Here is a 21,541-nt window from a genome sequence, read left to right on the forward strand (position 1 = left end):
TGTGGTCTTTTTTTTTTTAAAAAAAAAAAAAAAAAGAGAGAAGAAAGCCATGGGAATGCCCAGCCATGTCAGAGCCATTTCTGCTTCCTCCTTTCTGTTCTGCCCCAGCTTTCAGGTTAATGCCCTTTCTTCAGAAAACTCATGGACTTCATCTTTGAAAGCTGTTCACAGCCTTACAGAGGAGCAATGCTGTTGGAGAAATGGGAAGCGCTAGCCCGTGTCTCCTGCACTTGGTGCCCCCAAGGCGGGGGCAGGGGTGGGGGGCAGGCCTGACGGCCGACTCCACACCCCATGTGAGGGGAGTAGGAACGGTTCTTGTCTCTCTGTGTTTGGGCACTGGAGACATTTGCTTCCTTCTCCCACCTTCCCGGTGCACCCAGGCAGAAGACTGTGCAATTTCTCGCTGCCTGCCTCCCTGCCGCTGTAACGAGGTCTGTACACTGACACCCTCCTGTGTCTGCTAATTAGTACTTTACCCTGAATATAGTCACTGCCTCTCCCCTGTGGAAGCTGCCTCGGTAATTGGACATTAGAGATTTGCTGATGAATGCAGTGGGAAGGATGCATGTGTACAGAGGGGAGCAGCAACATAAAAGCAAGCCGTTGACCCTCAATTGCAACTGCCTTCGTGAACAGGCAATAAAAATGTAATGAGAACTGTTTAGATTAAACCAGACTGGTTGCAGCAGCTGTATGGGAAACTCCTGAATTTGCTTTACAGGCATCAGGGGTATAGGTTATAGCCATGCTGGTGTAAGGACACAAGCAGACAAGGTTCTTTGGGTAAATCCGATATCTTTTATTAGACTTGTGGCGGGTGCAGAGATCCCACCTCAGGAACACAGCTGGGTATTCGTATCCCTCCGCTGTTTCCACCACGTGAGGCAGGCCGGTAGGGGGTGCTCCTGCGTTGAGCCGCTCACCTCCCTGCACCCGACCACCTTCCAGGCTCCGAATGCCTCCCTAGGGGCGCCTTATGTCCGGCCGACCCCTCTCCCGGAGCACGCTCGCTAGTCTGGGGGTAACGTGCTGCCACCACCCCAAGAATGGACTGTCTCACGGCCCTGTGTCCTTGGGGTAACACAGGCCTAATAGTCCCACGGGTACTCGACCCAATACAGGCACTTGGGGTACTTCCCTAAGCCCGGAGGCAAAAAGTAAAATCTCCCTTAGTCCGCAGACCCAAGGGGTCTCTTAGGCATAATTTAGACCCACCCCTCAATAAGTCTCCCACACCAGTCAAAAAGGAGAACTTTATTGATTACAGGGGGTAGGGTAAACTAGGGTACAGGATAGAGCAATATCTAGAAATCCTAAAGAGCAAACAGTCTGGCTGTGGTAGCCTTTTGATTACGCATCTGTGATACTTCCAGCTAAATATCTAATCAGATTGAGTAGCTTACTCACAAGCATCTTCCAAAGGCAGGTGAAGTTTCCCTTTGGAGGCAGGCAGTTCCTAGCTCATGAGTTTGGGGGGAGAGAGCCAGTTTCAGATGTTAAGGCTTCTCTGTCCCCTGCCTGGCTGCTGCGTCACCTCATGGCCGGAGGGAACGCCTCCTTCCCCGTCCTAACTTATATAGCCCCTGTGACCTCATTCACCTGGGCCAGCGGAGGTCAGCCCCAGTTGGCTGTCAGCCAACCAATCTGAAATGCATCACCTGTTACCGGGCAGATTCCAGCTCCCCAGGTAGAAACCCCTTACCCAGGTAAGTGATGCAAGTCACGTAAGCAGAGGGAGCAGGTTTCCCCCTCCCTCAGGAATGCAGCCAGCTCCAGTTCCCTAAAGAGACAGGCTGAGGGTGTGGTCCCCTGTGTGCTGGGCCCATCCTAATTGAATGGTCACAGCACAGAGATTTAAATCGCAGTGTCACAGGGCAGAGATTTTTGGGGAGAAACCAAGGTGGCTTTCTGCCACAAGACTAATTCAAATAGTTGGGAAAATTCTTGTTAGTGAGCTTTTGGGTAATGCAGCTAGTTGGTTCTCCTCTTTGCCTCTTAGCTAAGCTAAAGGACCCCCAGTCTTAAACTTTGTCTAATAGATGGAGCCAGTGTTAACAGCAGAGGTTTCCACGGCTCTCCAGCGTTGTCTGGGTGGGCAAGTTGCCGAGAGAACTTCAGCCCACTCTTGCTTCTTAGCTATAATAAATGAGGCAGTCAATTTTGAGAGGAAATTAGATGCCAGGAGGCATGTCTACATGTGCATTAATGTCCTTTAGGTAATGCACATTAAATCTAGTACCTCTGTTGTGGGGTACTAAGAAAATGTGCATTCGCCTGTCTTAATGTGTATTCACTAAAGAGCATGGCTTTAAGTGATGCTTATGCACATTAGCCTATTTTAGTGTGCATTAAGTAAATAGCACTTTTTTAGTGATGCTGTAATGCACATTAAAATAAGTTAATGCACATTAAAGTGCACGTGTAGACACGACAGGACGAGGGGAAAGGGAAGGGGTGTGACATGCTTGTGCCAGGCATCAGTTGTGTAGCTCACCCTGAGGTCCCTTTCAGCTCTCAATGTATGGACCTTGGTGTCTCTTTTTGTGGCCTTTTGGAGTCAATACGGTCAAGTCCTAGAAGCTTGTTCCTTCATTGCTCATTTTATATGATCATAGGAAAGCAGGGCTGGAAGGGACCTCACCAGGTCATCTAGTCCAGCCACCTGCTCAAGCCAGGACCAGCCCTGACTCAACCATCCCAGCCAAGGGTCTGTCAAACTGCTAGTGAAAATTTCCAAGTATGGAGAACCCACTACTTCTCCAGGTGCCTGTCCCAATACTGACTGCCTTCAGAGTCAGAAATTTCCCCCTGATCTCCAGCTTACATTTCCCCTGCTGAGGCCCATTTGTCTTGCTCCTCAGGCCCCTGATCATTTTTGTTACTCTGCTCTGGGCTCTTTCCAGCCTGTCCATGTCCTTCTTGGAGGGGCCCAACACTGGACAGCACTCCAGGTGAGGCCTCCCCAGCGCTGAATAGGCCTTGACTTGCAAATAATACCCCTATCACCACAACTTAGGTGGCTGTTAGCTTTTTTTTTTGCAACAAGAGCACAGCAAATGGGGCTGCTGTCTGCTGTGGGTGCTGCTTGCAGCTAATTTGAAGTCCAGATGCCGACATCAGAAAAATAAGGTATCCAGATAGTGCTGCCAATAACCCTGCAGCTTTGCATGTGTCTGTAGTGCAGAATATCACAGACAAGGAGGGTGGGAAATGACCTCAGGAGGTCGCATCTAGTCTAGCCCCCTGCTTCAAGCAGGACCAGTCCCAACTGTTTCATCCCAGCCAAGGCTTTGTCTAGCTGGGTCTTAAACACCTCCAAGGATGGAGATACCACAACCCCCTGGGGTAGGCTATTCCAGTGCTTCACCACCCTCCTAGTGATAGAGATTTTCCTAATAGCCAACCTAAACCTCCCTTGCAGCCTGAGCCCATTGCTCCTTGTCCTGCTGTCTGCCCCCACTGAGAGCAGCCCAGCTCCATTCTCTTTGCAGCCCCCTGCAGGGAGGTGAAGGCTGCCATCAAATCCCCTCTCTGTCTTCTCTTCTGCAGACTGAATCAGCCCAATTCCCCCAGCCTCTTCTCACCAGTCCTGTCCCCCAGCCCCCAAACCATTGCCATTGCCCGCTGCTGGACACTCTCCAATGTGTCCACGTCCTTTTTGTAGCAGGGGGTCCGCAGCTGGACAGAGGACTCCAGACTGGGGTTCTTACCTTCTAGATGAGGTGCCTGGGCCCCGTGGGGAGGAGGATGCCTTCAGGGGGCTGTGCTGTTATGTGGGGGAGTCTGTGAACTACCTGCTCTTCTGCCTCCGTGGAACTGAGCCCTGACACCGCTTTGCCATTCATCCAACTGGCTACTGCTTAGCTTGAGCAACGTTGTCGGCGGTGCTAGATCAGTCCTCCAAATGATGCAGGTAGGGGCGGAGTGAGGTGGGATATCTCTAGCCAGCCTCCAACCCCAGCTTTCCAAGGCGGAAACGGAAAAGAAGACAGCTTCCTGAGTGAGAGGCCGGCACTATTCAAAGCCAATGGCAAAACCCACTGACTTCCCCTGGGGTAGTGAAGGGTTTTGTCCTTGGGCAATGTGCTGTGCTCACCGGAGGAGCAATGCCTTTATCTGGTCCCTCGAAAGACTCCAGAACAGCTTCAGCCAGGAGGGGCAGAGCAGCAGGGCAGAGAGGAGCAGTGGAAAACAAAGGGACAAAAGTCTCCCTATGGGCTTCTCCTCCTCCTTGAAGCGACAGCCCTGCACCAGGGCTCCCGAACCTAAGCCTGCATCTTCCTCCTTAGACCCGAATGCATTTGCGAGAGACATCAAAGGGTTTAGCCAAAGGCACCTAACCACTGATTGAAAATCTCATTGCTCTTCATTTGGATTTCGGGAGACACAAACTTCCGCTCCATCTGCTGGGCTGTTGTCTGTGGCTCTATTTATTATTAATGACTGAATATACCTTTTTTTTTTTTTTTTCTTCCTACTCCCAAAGGCAGGTCGGAGCTGCCAGTGCTGCTTCTGCCGCGGTTAGCCCCGATGCAGAGCAATGTCCTGCACAGCAAACTTTTTTCTAGCCTACTGCATCTTTTACCTTCTGTTGAAGGGTGCCAGACTTCCCGGCCTCTCCCAGCGGTGGTGACTGGGACTGGTATGGACTGGGGATTGGCTTCGCCCTCTGTTAGGGAGCGGATTGGGAGGGGAGGGTGGGCTGAAACAGGTCTGTTGCAAAAGGGCTGGCTGGGGACCAGCGAGCAGAGGATGTGTTACAGACTCCCCGATACGAGCCTGTTCTCCTAGAAACCAGCTTGGTGTGTGGGTGGATCTCACTGTGTCAAGCTGCTGCCCAGACGCTGGTTTTCAGTCTTTGATCAAAGAATCGTCTTCGGAGCTGTGACCTTTTTAAAAAAAATGCAAAAATTGCTGTCCTGATGCTGCTGGCTTGGGTGATCTCCCACTTGAGCCGGTGTCAGTAACGACCTGGGTGAAGGGGGCAGACCGGTCATTTTACCCTGCGTAAGCAGGGGGTTCAGTGGTGTGCAGTCCAGCGCGCATTTCCTCGCCTTTGGAGCCGATGCTTGCAACCCGGGTCTGTAACACATAAAGTGTGCAAGCGCCCTAACGGGAGCAGAAGTGGGTTATTTCAGAGCAGAGTAAGGCTACCATTAGTGAAGGGAACCCAAGTCATCTAGCACCTTTGCAATTTGAAAACCATCCTTCCAGGGCACTTAGAACTGCTCTGCAAAGCGTCCAAGGAAAGAGCTGGTATCTGTGGATTTTAAATAAATGATGCTCATTTCTGGATTTGCCTCCCATCTCTTGGACCGGGCCTCTCTGAGTCAGGTTCTGATTTTGATTTCATTTCTGCCTCTTCTGCACAGCAAACAGTTTCTGTCTGAGTTTCTGCACAGGGTCCTTCCCTGTGGCGTTAACACACGCACGGGTAGCAGGGCGTTGCATTTCCTTGCTGGCTAATTGCATGGGGGGTTATTTTTTGCTTCTCGCTCTGAAGATGCAGAGCTGTGGGTCAAAGCCCGAGGAGCGGTGTACAAGGCTGCGACAAGATTAAATGTGCCCCCCCTTTTCTGTATGCCTCCAACCAGCGGGGTTGTTGCATGGTTTCTTGGCACTCAGCCCTCTCGCAGGGGCGATGCTCCTTGTCAGGCCAGCTGGGTGGGTTTGGCCAGCTGGCTCTGGGACAGGAGCCAGCACAGCCTCGGTGCTGGAAGAGAGCAGACCTCTGCTGTGAGGCCTCTCCGGAGACCAGCGGGTGAGTGGCAAGCTGTCGGCCTCTCCTGCAGTATCTCCCCAGGAAGAGCAGTGCTTCCCTCCTCTCCTGGGCCCGAGACGTTTGCGCTGCAAGAGGCGGCATGTTGCCACCCCCTCTCTCCAACGCGTTTAAAGAAAACCACATTAAGCAAGCGCCAGGCTGATCTCCAAATACTCCAGCACCTTGTGGGCGAGGGGAAGGCCCCCAGGCACAGGCACCTTCCACATGAAACGCCTCCACACCTGAGCTCTCTGCCGTGCCCTCTGCAAGGGGCAGCACTGCTCTTGCCCCAGGCTTTGCTGGCTGATGGCAATCTCCGCAGCCATGCAAACTGACCTGTTCGGCTGTTCTTCTTGGGGCGTGGTGGGTGAGACCCCTTCGGGTGCACAATCATCCTGTAGTTCTCAGCAAAGGATCCTGTGAGTCAGAAGGACCGAAATAGCAATTCCTTTTTCTTTTCTTTTTTTGTGCTGTGTCACTACCATTGTTTATATTCTTTGCAACCATGACATTGGCCCTCCCTAGCAATGGCACTGCCTGCCAGAGAGGTGTGGTTTATGGGCCCAGCCAGGGGCTGGGAGCTCCCCACTTCAACTCCCTTTATAGCCACTGCAGTGTTGGGCAACCTACTGAACCCCCGCCTGCTTCCTTCACCTGTGACGCACGTGCATGAGTGAGAGCGCGTGAGGGGGGCGTCCTGGATTCGAGGTGCAGAGTTTGCTGTGTAATCGATGCTTTCTGTGTTCCCTGTCTCGTTGCACGGCGGTGCTGTGTTGGTGTTCCCTTTGCAAACACCGTCTTCATGTTGATGTGAAAGCCCTTGACGTGGGAGTAAGCGTTGGGCTGATGCCTTTGCGGCGCTGCCGTGCTTTGGGGAGCGGCTCGCTCACTGCTTCAGCACGCACATCTTCCATCAGTGCCTCTGGGTCCCAGCCAAGTCTGAATCCCCAAATCCCACAGCTGAAATTCACTGCACTCCCATCAGCCAGATGCACCGTGCGTCGGTAGGATGCCGCAGATGCCGATCTGATGCTAAGTATAGGCCTCTCTCTCCATGCTTTAGAGCTGCATTTCCTTTAGATCTTTTAACCCTTTCCCTGCTCCCAGGACTCGTTTGCCCACGCGGTAGCTTTTGGGTCGACTGTCCCGTCAATCAGTGACTGGCCTTGTAGCTTTTATCGGGCAAGTGTTCTGGTTGTAATCCATCTCTCAGTCCCGAGAGAGGGATGTGAGCGTGGATGCACTCGGCGATACACTCCAGCGTCAAGGAGATCCTTGCTGTTGTGCTGTTACCCTGCGCGCACTCGTGAAAGACAGGTTAGGCTTTTGAATGTGCCGTGGGGATCTCTTGATGCAAAGCATCCATTTCCGGCATCATTCGGTCTGGTTCGGAGCTACCCCCTCCCCCAAATCTTGGCCTTGCATCGGGTAGGAACTTGAGAGATGAGCTGACTTCCTATGAACTCCAACCCAAGCATCGGGGCTTTGCCCAGCTTGCCTGGGACCTGGGACTTCTTAATTGCCCTGCTCTTCAGGGCACGCTGGGCACAATACAGCTTCCTGGCATTTTGGCATTGCAGATTTTTACTGAAGTAGGAGTAGTATCAGCTGCTGGCTGTGGCTGCCTGGCTAATGGCAATGGATTAGAGCCATTTCCTAGGAGAGAGGATTTCTGTTGCAACATGTATGTGTTAAATGGCCACAGCCCCTCACTGTGCTGAAGGGAGCCAGGATCTGTGAGCCGTCCAGAATAAGGACCTGGGGTTTCGGCTGCCTGGCAGGTGGGGAGAGCTCTTTGTGCCCTGTCCCCCATTTGAAGTGGGATTGGTGTCAATGCAGATGGCATCTCCGTGCACCTGGCAAGCAGTGCAAAGCTCCTGGCACGCTGGCCTGTTGAAGGCAGAGGGAGTTTGACGTGCAAAGGAAACGAATGCATAACTCCTTGTTGGGAAAAGATCCTTTGGGACAGTGGTGGGCATGACCCCCCCCCCCCCCCCCCCCCCCTCTCGGGGGGCGCCCTTTTCTTTTTCTTTTTTTTGGGGGGGGGGCCCCGGGGGGGGGGGGGGGGGCCCCCCCCCCCCCCCCCTCTCGGGGGGCGCCCTTTTCTTTTTCTTTTTTTTGGGGGGGGGGCCCCGGGGGGGGGGGGGGGGGCCCCCCCCCCCCCCCAATGCTTGGCTGGGCCCTTTCATCTGTCTGCATTTGAGCAGGGAGACCTCTGGCAGGCTGGGCGAAGGGCCAGGGGTATGGGTACGTAATGGAGGAGGTTGGTATACGCTGCCTGTGCGGAGAGGCAGCCCCGAAGTCTGGACTCGGACGTGAATGCCTGTGGTGCTGGACCGGTCCTGTGACTCGGCTCCGTTTATCTTCCCCTGTAAGGGATGGTGCTGCGTGGGTTAACAGCCGCAGATTTCAAAGCAGCAAAACTCCGGAAATCACAGCGAGTCGTAACATGACATCACTCTTCCTTGTCCTCCGTCGAGCGAGAACCCGGCGCTTCCCACCATTTAGCTTTCACATCTCCACCGGAGAGCAATTTCCTGCGGGTCTCGCGGCGTTCACCTTTTGCCCAGACCTTCCCTTTCATGCGTGTCACTATTCATTGCAGAGATGTGTAATTGCTGCAGCTGACCGCCGGCACCGGCTGAGCACAGAGCTGCCAGGCTTTATTCAGCCCTGGCAGAGTGGCTGTAAAAGTTGAACCGTGCGGTTTTGGCAGTCCCTTGGCTAGAAAACCCCACATGGGTGTTCTCGGCTGGTTGCAGGGAGCATGGGCTGAGATGCCTCGTTCTGTGCAGTCTGGCTCGTAAAACAGCCGAGTGACCAGGGCCCTGGCGTGGAGGAACAATTGAACGGCGTGTGTGGTGCTGGGCTGGTATTTTGGGGCCCTTCCTCTCCCTCCCTCCTCCCTGGCTGACCCTGCAGCTTTGCTCAGTGCCCGTAGGCACGGCTTGTTTTAGGGCACCTGCTTCATCAAGGCTCAGAGGAGCGGGGCTGGATTGCCCCCCTGCCAGCTGCCCCACGATAACACAAGGGGTTGGTGTTTCGTACACTGCAACTTGCTGGGGTTTAGAAAGGGCTTTGAGAAGTGGTGAACCCAGGCAAAGGATGGAGAATTCAGGTCTGCAAAGGAAGGAAGCCTCCATAGGGTTTTTTTTTTTTAATTGGTCCACATGGCTGACGCCCAAGAGGGACCTGCACACAGTGTGCATGGTCCTCAGTCCCTTGCAAGTCAAGGCACGGTTTGATAGCACTGCAGAGTGGGAGCAATACATCTGTGTCTGCAGCCTGGCCCGGCCTGAGGTCAGACCCCGGAGCAGAGGCTCTCCACCTCTATGGGCTCAAGGGACCTTGGAAAATGCTAGCTCTGAATATCCACTCGTACTTTTGACTACGGAAAAAATAGAGCAGTTCTTCTGTTGCAAAGACCTCAGTAAGCCCACGACGGAGCCGAATGGTTTTGACGCAATGGATTCCTACAAGCACGTGAACAGCCATTCGCTGGATCAGACCGTAGGTCCATCGTGCCCAGTCTCATGTCGCACAGCAGCAGAGAGTGGACCCTGAGAGGGAGCATGAACTGGGTCTGACCAGGGTTTTTCCCCTGTTCCTCTCTCACTTGCAGCCTCCTACACTTGAGGTCTAGGACAGGAGTAGGCAACCCTCGGCATGGGTGCTAGCATATGGCACATGAAGACACTTTGCTTGGCGCACGCACCTCAGGGTGGATGGCAGGGAAGGGGCTGGGGCTGCGCTGCCGCAACAAGGATCAGGCCCCTTGCGACTCCCCTACCATCTGACCCAGCACACCGGCATCTAACAAATCGAGGTTGTGGGTGTTTTTGGCACTCCAGCCAAAAACATTGCCCCTGGTCTGGGCAGTTCTGAATTTTATCTCATGAATCCTGTCGCCACATCTAACTGTGCCCATATTACGTGGTATTGCCAGCCTTGGCTATTTTCAAGGGATCTGCAAAAGTGTTGCTAAGCCAAAGGCCAAAAACCTGTTTGTGTCACTGTAGTGGGAACCTTTGCAGATGTGACAACTGACTTGGTCAGCAAAGTAAAGGAAGCTATCGAACACAATTAAACAAAGCACAAGGGTGAAAGGACATAAGTGAAGACCATACATTAAATAATCCATATCTATTGTATCATAGTAAAGTATGAGAAGAAGTGATTGATGTAATCAAATGCATTAGATGTTTTATTGCTATAATAGATATATTTCTGTTAAGATGCTTAAATCAGTTGTAGAAACAAAAACAGCCTTGTCAGAGAAGACCATAAAGTAAGAAGAAACAGGCCAGCATTGAACAATGTTCCACATTGGGAAGGAAAGGAGGTGAGAAACCCTCCCCCTTTCTTTCCTAAGGATATAAATCCCAACTAATTGGGCACATCTACACATGCATTAATGCACTTTAGGTAATGCGCATTGAATCTAGTACCTCCAGTGTGAGGTACTTAGCCTGTCTTAATGCGCATTAACTAAAGAGCACGGTTTTAAAATGATGCTTAATGCACATTAGCCTATTTTAATGCACATTTTAGTGATGCTTTAATATGCATTAAAATAGGCTAATGCGCATTAAAGCACACGTGTAGATGCATCCATTGAGACCTTCCAAGTCCACAAGAGATCTGGTTCAGTCCAGTTCCAGCAGTTTCAGGGAAACGCAGATATTTCAACAAAACCAATCGGAGATAATTTATTAGAATGTTAAAACTAGCCATTTATACGTATTAGGCATAGGCTGGAAGGAGATTTGGAGAATTTAGCCAATTCCAGGAGACCTGCTGCCAATCTGCATGCCAGCCTCTTCCCACCTCTCAAGTGCCCCAGCCGGTATAGGTGAGAATACAGATTGTGCTGTAGCGGGTAGCCAGATAGACTTTGAGATAAATATTTGTTTTCATGTTCTAAAGTGCAAGCAAATAAAAGGTTGGGCTGTGGACCTGTTTCTGCCTCTTACCAGTAGCCTACCCACAAGGTTCACAGTGGCACCCCTGAAAGGATCTCAAAGCACCCCTTGAAAGGGTTTCAGGGAGCTGTGGGACCCTGGCTGAGAATTGGGGAATTCCTGGCCCTCTTAATAATCTGCAGAGTGGAATCTGCAGAGCATAGCAAGGGCAAGAAGTGCTCTCGTGCTGCACTTGTAGCTGACACTTGACGGGCAAGGGAAGCACTTTAGTGCACTTTGCACAGCACGGGGCTCTGCTTGCTTTTCCCCTGGACAGACAGAAATTTGCAAACACTGATCCTGGGAGCTGAGCTGACAAGAGCCAAGTGGAAACCACAACTGCGCATGGACGAGGAAATGCGTGGCTTGCAAGGTTGCAGAATTGCACCTGTGGCTAGCCAGCTGCTGTTCCCAAGACTGAGCAATGGGAGGTTTTGTGATTTCAGCAAGACCTTTCTGGAGGTCTAACTCTGCCGTGCTGTTGTTAGCGAGCGCTGCGAGTTAGGCTGAAGGCTGACATGTATCCTGTGAATTGGGAAGAGAACCCCTTTGTGAAAGGGGAAGGGTGTAGATGCATGGTGCTGGCTGGCATCCTGGGGCCTGCGTGGCAGCAGGCATGCGGCGGCTGCCCTTCCCTGGAGGCAGGAGGGACTTGGAAGGGGGCGTCAGTGCAGAAGGGAGCAATGGGGGCAAATTGTTCCTTGCTGTATCCCCTGTGCAGTTCAAAATGGCCTGTGCTGCAGGGAAAATGCCGGGCTGAGCAGGGATTAGTGGCTGTAACTATGGCTACTGCTCCTGTGTCCGCTGAGTTAGTTTTTCAAGCTTTCTCTTGGCAGGAGCTCTGTCACCTTTGCATCCTGGGCCCTCAAGTGGCCTCTCTGAGCATATTTCAGAGTCTTCCCAGGGACATGTAATGCTCCTGGGATTTCAGCTTTATCCCCCGCAGAAGACTAGACATCATCCGCTTCTGGGGCTGCAGCGGCTCTCCTTGGATGCAGCTTTGTCTGCTCCTGGCAGAGCCGGGCTGGCTCAGGTGTCCTTTTTGCTGGGTTGCTATGTTGCTGGGATGGGATTTTGCCTCGCCTCCTTGGGGATCTCCAAGGACATGAGCAATGGTGTAGCTATAGAAACGAGAGAAACAGTGGGTCCCCCCGCCGCACCGCATTGCATTTGCTTCTGTCGCAGAATGTGGCAAGGCACACGTCTCCCGTAGCGTGTGCCTGAGGTTGGGAAGGGGAAGAGAGGAATTGTCTCTCTGAAGCAGAGCTGGGGGAATAACACAGCCTAACCCAGCTGGGACCCTGGCACTAGCACCTCTTAGACCAGGAAAGTACCCAGGGGTCTCTTGGTGACCACGAGTGGCTGCAACATCACCCCAGCTCCAATTTAAAGAACAATCATCACAGCTCCCTGCAGTGCCAGGCTTCGTTATGAACTACACCCACCAGCTGTTGCCCCTTCCTGCATCTCCTGGGCTGCTCTGGAGGTCTCCCATCTGACTGCAGACCCTTCCTGATCCTCCTTACTGTAGAGAAGCTGCCAAGATCGCAGTCTGAGCTTCAGGCTGGGAGCCCAGAAGAGCTGTGAAATGTAACTCCTGTTTTCATTCCACAAATAACTTGCCATCTAGGCTTGAAACTTTGGGCCAGACTGCAGGGTGGCCTGCTGAGATGTGTGTGTGGAGGCTTGCACTTGGTGCGACACATGGAGGACCCTAAATCACTGCTGCTGTCCAAACGCCTCGGGTGTTTAGGGAAGATCTGGGTTTCTTGCATACATACTGGCCTCTGGCTGCTTTACCGCTCCATCCAGGAAGAGCACAGACCGTCTGCAGACACTTCCTCAGCCTGACAAAGGATGTTTGTGCCCGAAAGCTCACTAAGAAGAATTTTTCCAACTATTTGAGTTAGTCTAATAAAAGATATCGGATTTACCCAAAGAACCGTGTCTGCCTACGTCCTTAAACCAACATAGCTACAACCTACACCCTAGGGAAGGTCTGAGCATTTCATTCCCTCCAGAGTAGCTGCTGCTCAGGGTCCTGGGACAATTTGCAGATGCCTTCTTGTCTCCTCTGCCCAGTTGCTCTTCCAGCATGGTGCACATCAAAGGAAGAGCCGGCAAATGCAGTCAGAGTTGGGTTAGTCAAACCGAACCTGTGGAAGCTGTGACCAGATAAGTTAAGGGAGCTTGTGTTCAGTGACCGTCTCCTTGACGCGACGCAGCAGGGGGGGCTAATGCTGCTTTATTGGGACCCCCGTGCACGTGCTACACTCATTGATCCTGGTAGTGAAATGTTAACCTGTCCACGAAGGCACTTGGCCTTTGCACTGGTGGGCTGAGGCTTGGGAGAGGATGGGAGAACCAAGTTTGGCTGTTTTCTAGGCAAAGATTTGGCCCAAGCTCTGTATTCTGACTGACGGCGCTTAGTGATGCTTGGGGCTTTAATGTCATTTTATCCTGGCAGTATGTCCATGCCCTTGCTCCCTCCAGACTCTGGGTGCCACGTCCCCTTGATGTTAGGGTGCACACACTGCAGCCGCCACAAACCTGCTGGCGTTCGGCACGTGCACCCCTAGCGCTGCCTGTGCCTCCGCTGGGGTGAGCTGGCAGGCGGGGTGCGCTCATGTTGGGGCAGGGCTCCCGAGAGGTGCAGTCAGCCCGCTGCCTGTTCTCCTTTCTGTTTCCTTTTCATCCTCAAACAAGTCTGCGTGTTGAGATCCAGAGCTCCTGGCTCAACGTCTGCGCATGTGAGACTTGACTTAAACGAGCATCTGACAAACACTCCCCGAGTCCCCAGAGCTACTCCGTGCACTTTGCACGAGCTCTCCTTCCTGCCACCCCACCCATGCTAGTACTCCCATCGCTCCCAGCAGCTTGGGAGGGCTGCTGAGCACCAGAGGTCTCTAATGCTTCCCCTTCTGTCTCTTGCTTCCCCAGGGGACGTGCTGTTCCAGATGGCAGAAGTTCACAGGCAAATCCAGAACCAGCTGGAAGACATGGTAAGTGGCACCCAGCTTGCAGGCGGTTTCTGGAGGAGCCAAACACCTGTGGGGAGCAGTAGGCAGACTTTTGGACGAGCAGGTGTCTCAGCTGGTTCAGCTTTAGCAGGAGAGGGGAGTGTGGTGCTGCAGAGAGCTTGCATAAAGTAACTGCTCAGAGTAGAAGCCTCCAGTAATAAACCTCGGGCTGAGCAAAGGAATATGCCCAGAGGCGGGTCAGAGGTGCACTGGGATGCCTTGAGAGGACTGGGTCATGTTTCATTGTCTGAGTGGAAGAACCAGCCTGTCTGGGTATTATTCCACAAAGCTAGTGAGCATCTAAGGGAAGCCTCCAGGCCTGAGACTGAGGAACCCAGTGGGCTCCGATTCCTGTCCCTAGTTTGTTCCGCGTGTCCAGCTCCACGTTGACCCTCTCTCCGAGTGAGCTCCCATCTGTTTCCCTCCGTCCATCAGCCTTGCTTCCTTTATCCATCCAGACAATCATCCACCTGCCTTCCCCTATCCAGTTGGCTGTCCTGATGCTAACCCGTCTCTGTCCGCGGCAGCTCCGCAACCCGGCCTTCCCCACGATTGCTCTTGCTCTGTCATCCGCTCCTCACCAACCCGTTACTGTCTTGTCTGAGTACTCCTCAGTTCATGGTGCACAGGGCAGGGATCCCCTCTTCTGCTCCTCTCTGTGTGTTTGGTTTTGAATCCAGGGCATCCACTGTGCATTTCTTTTTTTGTTTGCAGCTGAAGTCCTTTCACAACGAGCTCCTCATACAACTGGAGCAGAAGGTTGAGCTGGACTCCCGGTACCTCAGTGTAAGTAAATCAAACCCTTATTTAACCAGCATAGGAATTTTATCAGCGCTTCCTGACATCCTCATTGCTGCCCTGTTTCCTCCTCCATCAGGGTGGGGGAAAGACTTGCACCCTTCCATGGCTCGTTCTGCTCACCTTTGTGTAGGTCCAAATACTGCTGCCAGGGTTAAAGCCCAGGCACCCAGAAGGCTCCTATTTAAATAATGGCCCTTTTGCAGCTTTTTAAGCAAAAACAATCCCCTCCTGCTGTCCTCTGCAAACCTGCAGGCTTCATTGCTCTTCCTCCTGCTGTGCCCACCACGAGCTTTTCACACCCCGTCATGGCCTCCAGGCTAGTGTGTTCTGGGCATTGTAAGATGTGCATTTCCCAGTTTAGTTTGCAAGAACTGATACTAATTCAGCAACTATTGATTTGGATTCCAGTAGTGTTTGGAGCATGCTAGATGCTTTCCGATCACCTGGTCAGCATGAAATCAACTTTTCATTGCTTTTAGCGATTTCCATTCCTTACCTCTCTATCCTACTATGAAACCACAATGGAGATGGTATTTCTGCTCTCAGTATTTCTGGGTTGTTGGGAGCACGGTGCCCCCACAGCTCTCGGAGGAAGAGACTGTGCATTTGCCTTTAAACATGCCCTTCAAACCCTGAGCCTGACAGGCCGTGGCTGCTGCGAGGGCGTGATCTGTGCTCATCTGGTGCAGAGAACCCGGTTTCTGCTCTTCAGAGCTTTTCTGCTGTGCTCTCTCCAGGCTGCACTGAAAAAATACCAGACAGAGCAGCGGACCAAAGGAGATGCACTGGACAAGTGCCAGGCAGAGCTGAAGAAACTTCGCAAGAAGAGCCAAGGGAGCAAAAACCCGCAGAAGTACACGGACAAGGAGCTGCAGGTAGGACTCTTGCCCTGCTTGGGGGCTTTGTCCAGTGTTGAGGATGCCCACGAGGCTGCTTTTCCATAAGGCAGCTGTTTCATGCTGCACACAACTTGCCCAGCTGCATCAGCTCTTTAGGTAAAGGCCCTGCATTTTCCTATAAGATATGAGTCCAGGGACCGTGGCCCATGGGACCGGCAATTGTGGGGGGCTGGTTCCTGCTCCAGCGCTGTGACCCTGGCTGGGTTGTCTCCCTCTCTGTGCTATCCCTAAATTAGGGAACGGTGCTTGACTTTGCAAAACCCTTTTTTGCTCTGCAGCTCAATTAATTAATTCTCTCTCCTTGAATTGACTGCAGTCTCCTCTTTTATTGGTGACTGAACCAGGAAGATTTTCATCTTGGTGAAATTCTGTTGTGCTAGATACCTCTCCCTGCCGGTCTCTTTCTGCAGAGATCTCCTGCAGGGCCTCTCCCTTTGCAATGCCTCTCCATTTTCCCACTACCCTTGGGTGTGACAGGATGGCAAGCGCAGGCTGGAGGGGCCTTCATTGGAGACAGCAAATAACTTGACTAAGCAGTGACTTCTGATTCAAGGATACTTGAATACTCCTTACTGCTTTCTAATCAGATTTTGATTGCATCCTCCTGAGAGTGCCACAGAGTCCCTAGATAGGCAGGCGAGCAGCTCAGCACAGTGGCCCAGTCTCAGTGAGGGGAGCGTGACATTTTGTCAGATATAGAAGCTCAAGCTTCTGGATTTCCAAGCAGGGAGAAAGTCCGGGAATAATGTCTGATTAAAATGCATCTGGCAAAGCGTTCTGAAAGTTACCGCTGATGCACGCAGCACCAGGGATGACTGTGAGAGCAGCAGGACAGAGCTGGGCCCAGAGCGGGTTAATGACTGGGTTTATACCAGGCGTTGGTCTCCTGTGAATGTCAGTGACCTGAGATACAAACTTCACCTGCCCCACCCTGTCAGTCTGCAGCAAGTCAGAATAAACAGCGCATCCATCTGCAAGCACGTGGTGGCCTAAAATGCTCTCTCTGCTTGTCCAGGCCTGTTCCCATCACCAAGGCCATGGGGTAAACACAGCAGTCCTGAAACATTCCTGTTGCATGGGAGGGGTGTGGGGGAGAATTAGTGCATGGGCCAGAGGAGCTGCACAATCCTGCCTCTTGCAAGTGACCTTTTGCGGGAGCTGCCGCATTACCCCCGGGACTGACATTAATCAAAGGTTACTTGAATGACAAGTCACCCGTCCCAACCGGTCCCCAAGCACGGATGACGACTCCCCAGCCCAGCTCTGTTGAAGGGCTGTGTACCGAAAAGCACGTGCAAAGTAATCAGCAGATAATTAGAGTGAAAGTTATGCAGGGGAAGTGACATTTCTAATTGTACCAAAATCCAGGGAGCAAATTACTCTTTTGGCAGCATGAATCAGAAAGATCACTGAAGGGGAACAACAGAGGTGTTTATCAGCAATCCCGTCTCCAGCCTCCAGAAGGGAGACTTGTTTTTATTTTGTGTTTTATACTGCTGTGTATTGAGCTCTTATTTCTATGCGCCCTCTAAACACCTAGGGCTGTCCAGGAAGGATTTGTACAAGTCAAATAAGGTTTACGCAGCTCCTTCTGAGTCTGTGGGGGCACTAAAACATACTTCGGGGTCCTGTCTGCCCAGCAAAAAGACCTGATTGTGCATCCAAGTGTCTGTTTCTTTGTAAGAGGCAAGGATTCCTTAGGGGGCTGGCTTTTATTGGGCTGGCTGTGTAGTCGGGATAGAGTTAGGCAAGCTTTCGAATGCAAGGCTTTCTTCATTAGGTCCGATCAGAAAAACACAGCATAGCAAAGGGCACTTGTACACGTGACGATTTGCCCATGTACACGGTAGTGGGGGGGGAAAGGAGAGATGTTCATTCTTCTTTATCATTAGCTGAAAGAAAGAGAATTGCAGACCATTGGGCACCAGTACCTGTAGGAAATGCAAGGTATGAGGATCAGCGAGGCTGAACAGATGAGGGGGGCCTACGGCATGTCCCACAGATACCCAACTAGCTGGGGAGTGGGCCTTGCCCCGACTTGAAAGGAGTTTTGCCCTTCATGCAGGGTGTCTAGCTGAGTTAGTCCATATGGATTCTCCCCAGCTCTTTCCCATCTGTGCCTTTTACCACAAGCTACAGGGAGGTAGCGACTGTTCATTGCAGCCCATCAAACTGAGCATTTGATGTTCCTGCCGTGAGCTGACAGATACACGGGTGCTTGCTCGGGTGGAGGGGAAGAGGATCAGGCTCTGACTCTCTTTATCTTTCCAGAGTAGGCATTTAGGGAAGTGCTTATCTCTTTGAAAAAGCCATATGATGGCTTGTAGGCTTAAAAAGAGCCGTGAAAACTGCTCAATGGCTGGATTTGTCTGGATTAAAATAAAAAGTTGCCATTGCTGAATTGGACCAAGTGCTGTTTTCCCCTCTGCTCGGGGCTGGCCGGTGTGTCGGTGTTGCAGGTCTGCAGCAGACAGGAAGGAACAACACACCCCTTATGGCAACCCTTGCCATATGTCACTCTCTTTTATTGCTGGTGTATTTGAAAGCTGGGGTTTTGGGCAGTTGATAAAACTGCTCCGCATGGCTGTGGCAGGGGACCTCTAAATGTCCAAGGCTCAGGTGGACTCTTGTTCTAAACACCTATTGCAAAATGTTGGAAGATAAACTTTTCAGCCGAGGCAGCTTTTTAAGATGAACACTTTGGAAGGAAGGAAGAGGCTTTGTTTCATGGCTAGCAGAAACAGCTGTGCGAGACTGGTTTGCAAATTTGAAGTGGAGCCGGGGGGACGGAGTCAGCACAACCATTGGCTCTGTGCTCCCTGGGGCACGCGAGCCATTCCAGAGGTGAGGCCTGCCCGCTACGGTCATCCTCTTCCTGCGTCTTGACCTTTCTCCTTGTCCCGCGCCCAGAACATTTCCCCTTTTTCTTGTTTTGATTCTTGCCTTGGCTCAGCACAAAGGCTGACCCTGCCAGGAATGGAGCTTCACCACCCGTTGTGGTTCATCGCGTCTGCAGCTCTGCTCTTCTGACTTCCAGCATCTAAAGAGCAGCTGGTCAGAGGGGGAAGCCTCTTGCCTGGGGCACGGAGAACGGGATATCTTGCTGCCTTCCCTGGAAACAGGCTTTAAGGCCAGCTCAAGATCCTTGGCTGAACGGCTGCAGTCACGTGCACATTCAGTCTTGTTCCATCAGGATACGAGCTCTCTGACTGCTCGCTCCATATGGGAAGCTAGCGAGCTGCGCCTTTCTCAGCAAGGGAATTAGCATTTGTAGGAGAGGAGCTGGGATTGGCATGGTGCCACCTTTGTGGTGGCCTTGTAACACCACTGCCATCCACCTGGGCTTGTAACCAGGATGCCAAAAGCTCTTCTCAGTACCATCAGCAACCGGAGCCGAGCCTCCTTGAGCCCGCATTTGAAAAGGAGACCCGTCACACAAGAGCTGGACCCTTGGAGATTATCTTCTCTAATAGTGGGAGAAGTGGCTGCCAGCAAGAACATCCTGGTGGTTAGAAAAAATTGATTTTTGCTCAATAAAGAAAGGAAATCTGCTTTTGCTTTGAAGACTTGTGCACTTCTAAGATATTGCAGCACTTTGCAAGTGCCTGTTGAACGGTCATCGGGATTCAGATGCTCTGCCATCTACTACCACCTTTCTTGAGAGCTGCGGTAAATGTGACAGCTCTTTTTTGTGGGTTTGTTGTCTGCTGAATTGCAGCATTTTGTTGTTGTCAGGAAGTAAAACCCAAGTTTCGAATCTGGGCCCCAGCTGGAGGGGACAAGATGCTCTTTAAATGAGCTTTGAATGTGTTGCTTCCTTCCTTCATCCCCAACCGTCTCAGGAGCTCCAGCTCCCTCTTCTCTTAACCCATCCTTGCTCCACCGTGTCTAGACAATGGGAACCTTGAGGGCTACCGTGTGGTAGGATGAGGGGCTTGCTTGGACCAGGATGCTACGTGGGCTGGTTTACCTCTGAAAGGTGCAAGAGATCCCTTGCTGTGTCCGATTTTAGCAGGTGGGGAGGCATTCAGAGCTCAGCAGAAGTGTCCCATGTGAGATGATTTGTTCACAAAGGGAAAGGCCCATGGCTGAGACCCATCAGGCACTCCACTTGAACTTGCCCAGCTGAATGTGCAATTGCTTTGCTCAGGTACAAAGAGCAACATCCACTTCCACTTCAAAGCAAACCGAAACCCAAATCGGCAAAGCCCCTTGTGCGCAAACCTCGAGTGCCGGTGAAGAGCTAATCCAGATCTGTTCTGTCCCTTTTGGGTCTGGAAAGCTCCAGCTGCAGCGTGAACACCTATACATGTTTTTCTTTCTCTGTTAACTAGATGAAGGAGGAACTCTAAGGATGGATGTGAGCAAACCATGCTAGGGTTCACAGTGGAAAGAGCTGTGCTTCCACATGACAGTGCCTATGAGCAGCTCTTAATGCGCTTAGTTGATGTGTGTCCATGATCTCTCCTGCTAGCGCTTGACAGTATTTAATACATTGCGGTGGCCATCTGTTTGGTTTGCAGTGACCATTTGTGAGCGTCTCAATGCTCTAAAGTGTCTTTGCTTCGGGCCTTGAGATTGGGTCTGGTGTAGTGAGGTTTCAGGCCACTGACTTCCCATCTGGCCTGCAGCTATGAGTTGCTGTTACCGAGTCCAGTGTCTGCTTAGCCCAGCTCGTCACTGCTCACGGCTTGGGTATAAGTGAGGACCAAGGGTTTGGCCAAGTGGCTCCAACATCCCTTTAGCAAAGGGATCTCTCTTTTCAGGGGTCTTGGCACGTATTGGAAGTCAGAAGGACAAGCCAGTCCTGTGCACTGCTTTATGGATTGTATTAGGAAGACTAAGCAAGCAATATTCAGATTAAACAAACATACCTGAGCCTCACTGAACAAATTACAGCTGAACCCCAATCACTTCCTGACCACAGTTGAGACTGAATTAGCAGGTTAACGATGAAGTTGGTTTGTGAAAGCCGCCTGTTTAATGCAGCAGGTAATGGGCTCACTGGGATGACGCAAGAGAGCTTGCTGCTCATTAACCTTGTACATGTGCCCCAAAGCCCCAGCTCTGGCTGTGTCTGTGCCAGGAGCACTTTGCTGGGGTAAGAATATTGCCGCACGGCTCCAGCAAAGCTCAGCTTTTTGCTGGCACAGAGCAAAGCAAGTTCTCCTGATAAAGGCACAGTCTTGGTACCAGGGGTTTCTGCCAGCAAGAATCACACTGGCTGGCGGCAGTGCCTCTCTGCACCCCAGACTGACATAACCGAGCCAGCTGAAGTCTTTTGTGTAGACATCGCCCGAGGTTTTCTCCACAGCGGTGACCTTGGCAGAGTGGGCGAAGGGCACAGCTGTCTGTTCTGGTTTGAGATTTGCAATCGAGGGATTCATGGGGTGAGGGCAAACCTGGCTTGGCTTGTGTTAAGGAAGGAGAACCACTTGTGTGGCTTGTCTCTGGCTTCCTGCATCAGGGGTTCCTCCTTTAGCCTTGTTGCTCTTGACCACTAAGACCTCTTTCTTATTTTCCATCTCATTTCCAATTGTGGAAGAGAAGAGGGTTTTGCTCACCAAGGGAAACTCGCACCATAGGTGAGGGGGCTCCTTGAACCCTCCCACCCCTCCTTCCTGCCTGGGGCTTCATGTCCCATGTACCAGGGTGCCTCAGTTTCCCCCACCAGGGTCTGTGTGCCCCTCCTCTTTCTCTGTGCTGCACCCTCCTTCCCCAACTGAATTATTTATCACTCGCATCTGGGAGTTAAGTCTAGTGTGCAAAGCTCTACCGGGAGACGTGCTTGTGCCCGAAGGCATGGCCTGGTGCCATCGACCAGTCTATAGACAATTGCTGCGGCGCTTCAGTGTTAAACACAGCCTTGTGCGTGTCCCTTTGTGGCGTCTAGATTCCTCCCCCGGCCCTGGCTGCTGGTACCGAGAACGTTCCCCAAAAAGTTGACTGGCCTTGCTCCAGAGTGGCAGGGTTGTCATACCCGGTTTCCGATGCACCCGGGCGCTCTGAGCTCAACGCCGTCCATCTTTTTCTGCTCTCTCCCGTCGCTGCTGCAGCTGCCTGGAAGCCTCTCAGGCAACAGGAGCCAGATGAGCGCTC

The 21,541-nt window shown here is 52.1% G+C and overlaps 1 protein-coding gene across 6 annotated transcripts in view; it reads left to right on the forward strand.

The window, feature by feature from the left end:
- BAIAP2 (BAI1 associated protein 2) overlaps positions 1–21,541 on the forward strand; it is a 107,279-nt gene that overhangs the window by 34,040 nt on the left and 51,698 nt on the right. For 5 of the 6 annotated variants that reach the window (XM_019515689.1, XM_019515651.1, XM_019515662.1 and 2 more), the window contains 3 exons: positions 13,663–13,724; positions 14,457–14,528; positions 15,281–15,418. In XM_019515689.1, the coding sequence (XP_019371234.1) occupies positions 13,663–13,724; positions 14,457–14,528; positions 15,281–15,418 (272 nt within the window). Of the gene's footprint in view, positions 1–10,377; positions 10,614–13,662; positions 13,725–14,456; positions 14,529–15,280; positions 15,419–21,541 lie in introns of those variants that run through there. The other variant, XM_019515697.1, reaches the window with a different exon arrangement.

Source organism: Gavialis gangeticus, unplaced genomic scaffold, assembly GCF_001723915.1.
Source record: "Gavialis gangeticus isolate Ggan-Ray unplaced genomic scaffold, GavGan_comp1, whole genome shotgun sequence".
Classification (NCBI taxonomy): Eukaryota; Metazoa; Chordata; order Crocodylia; family Gavialidae; genus Gavialis; species Gavialis gangeticus.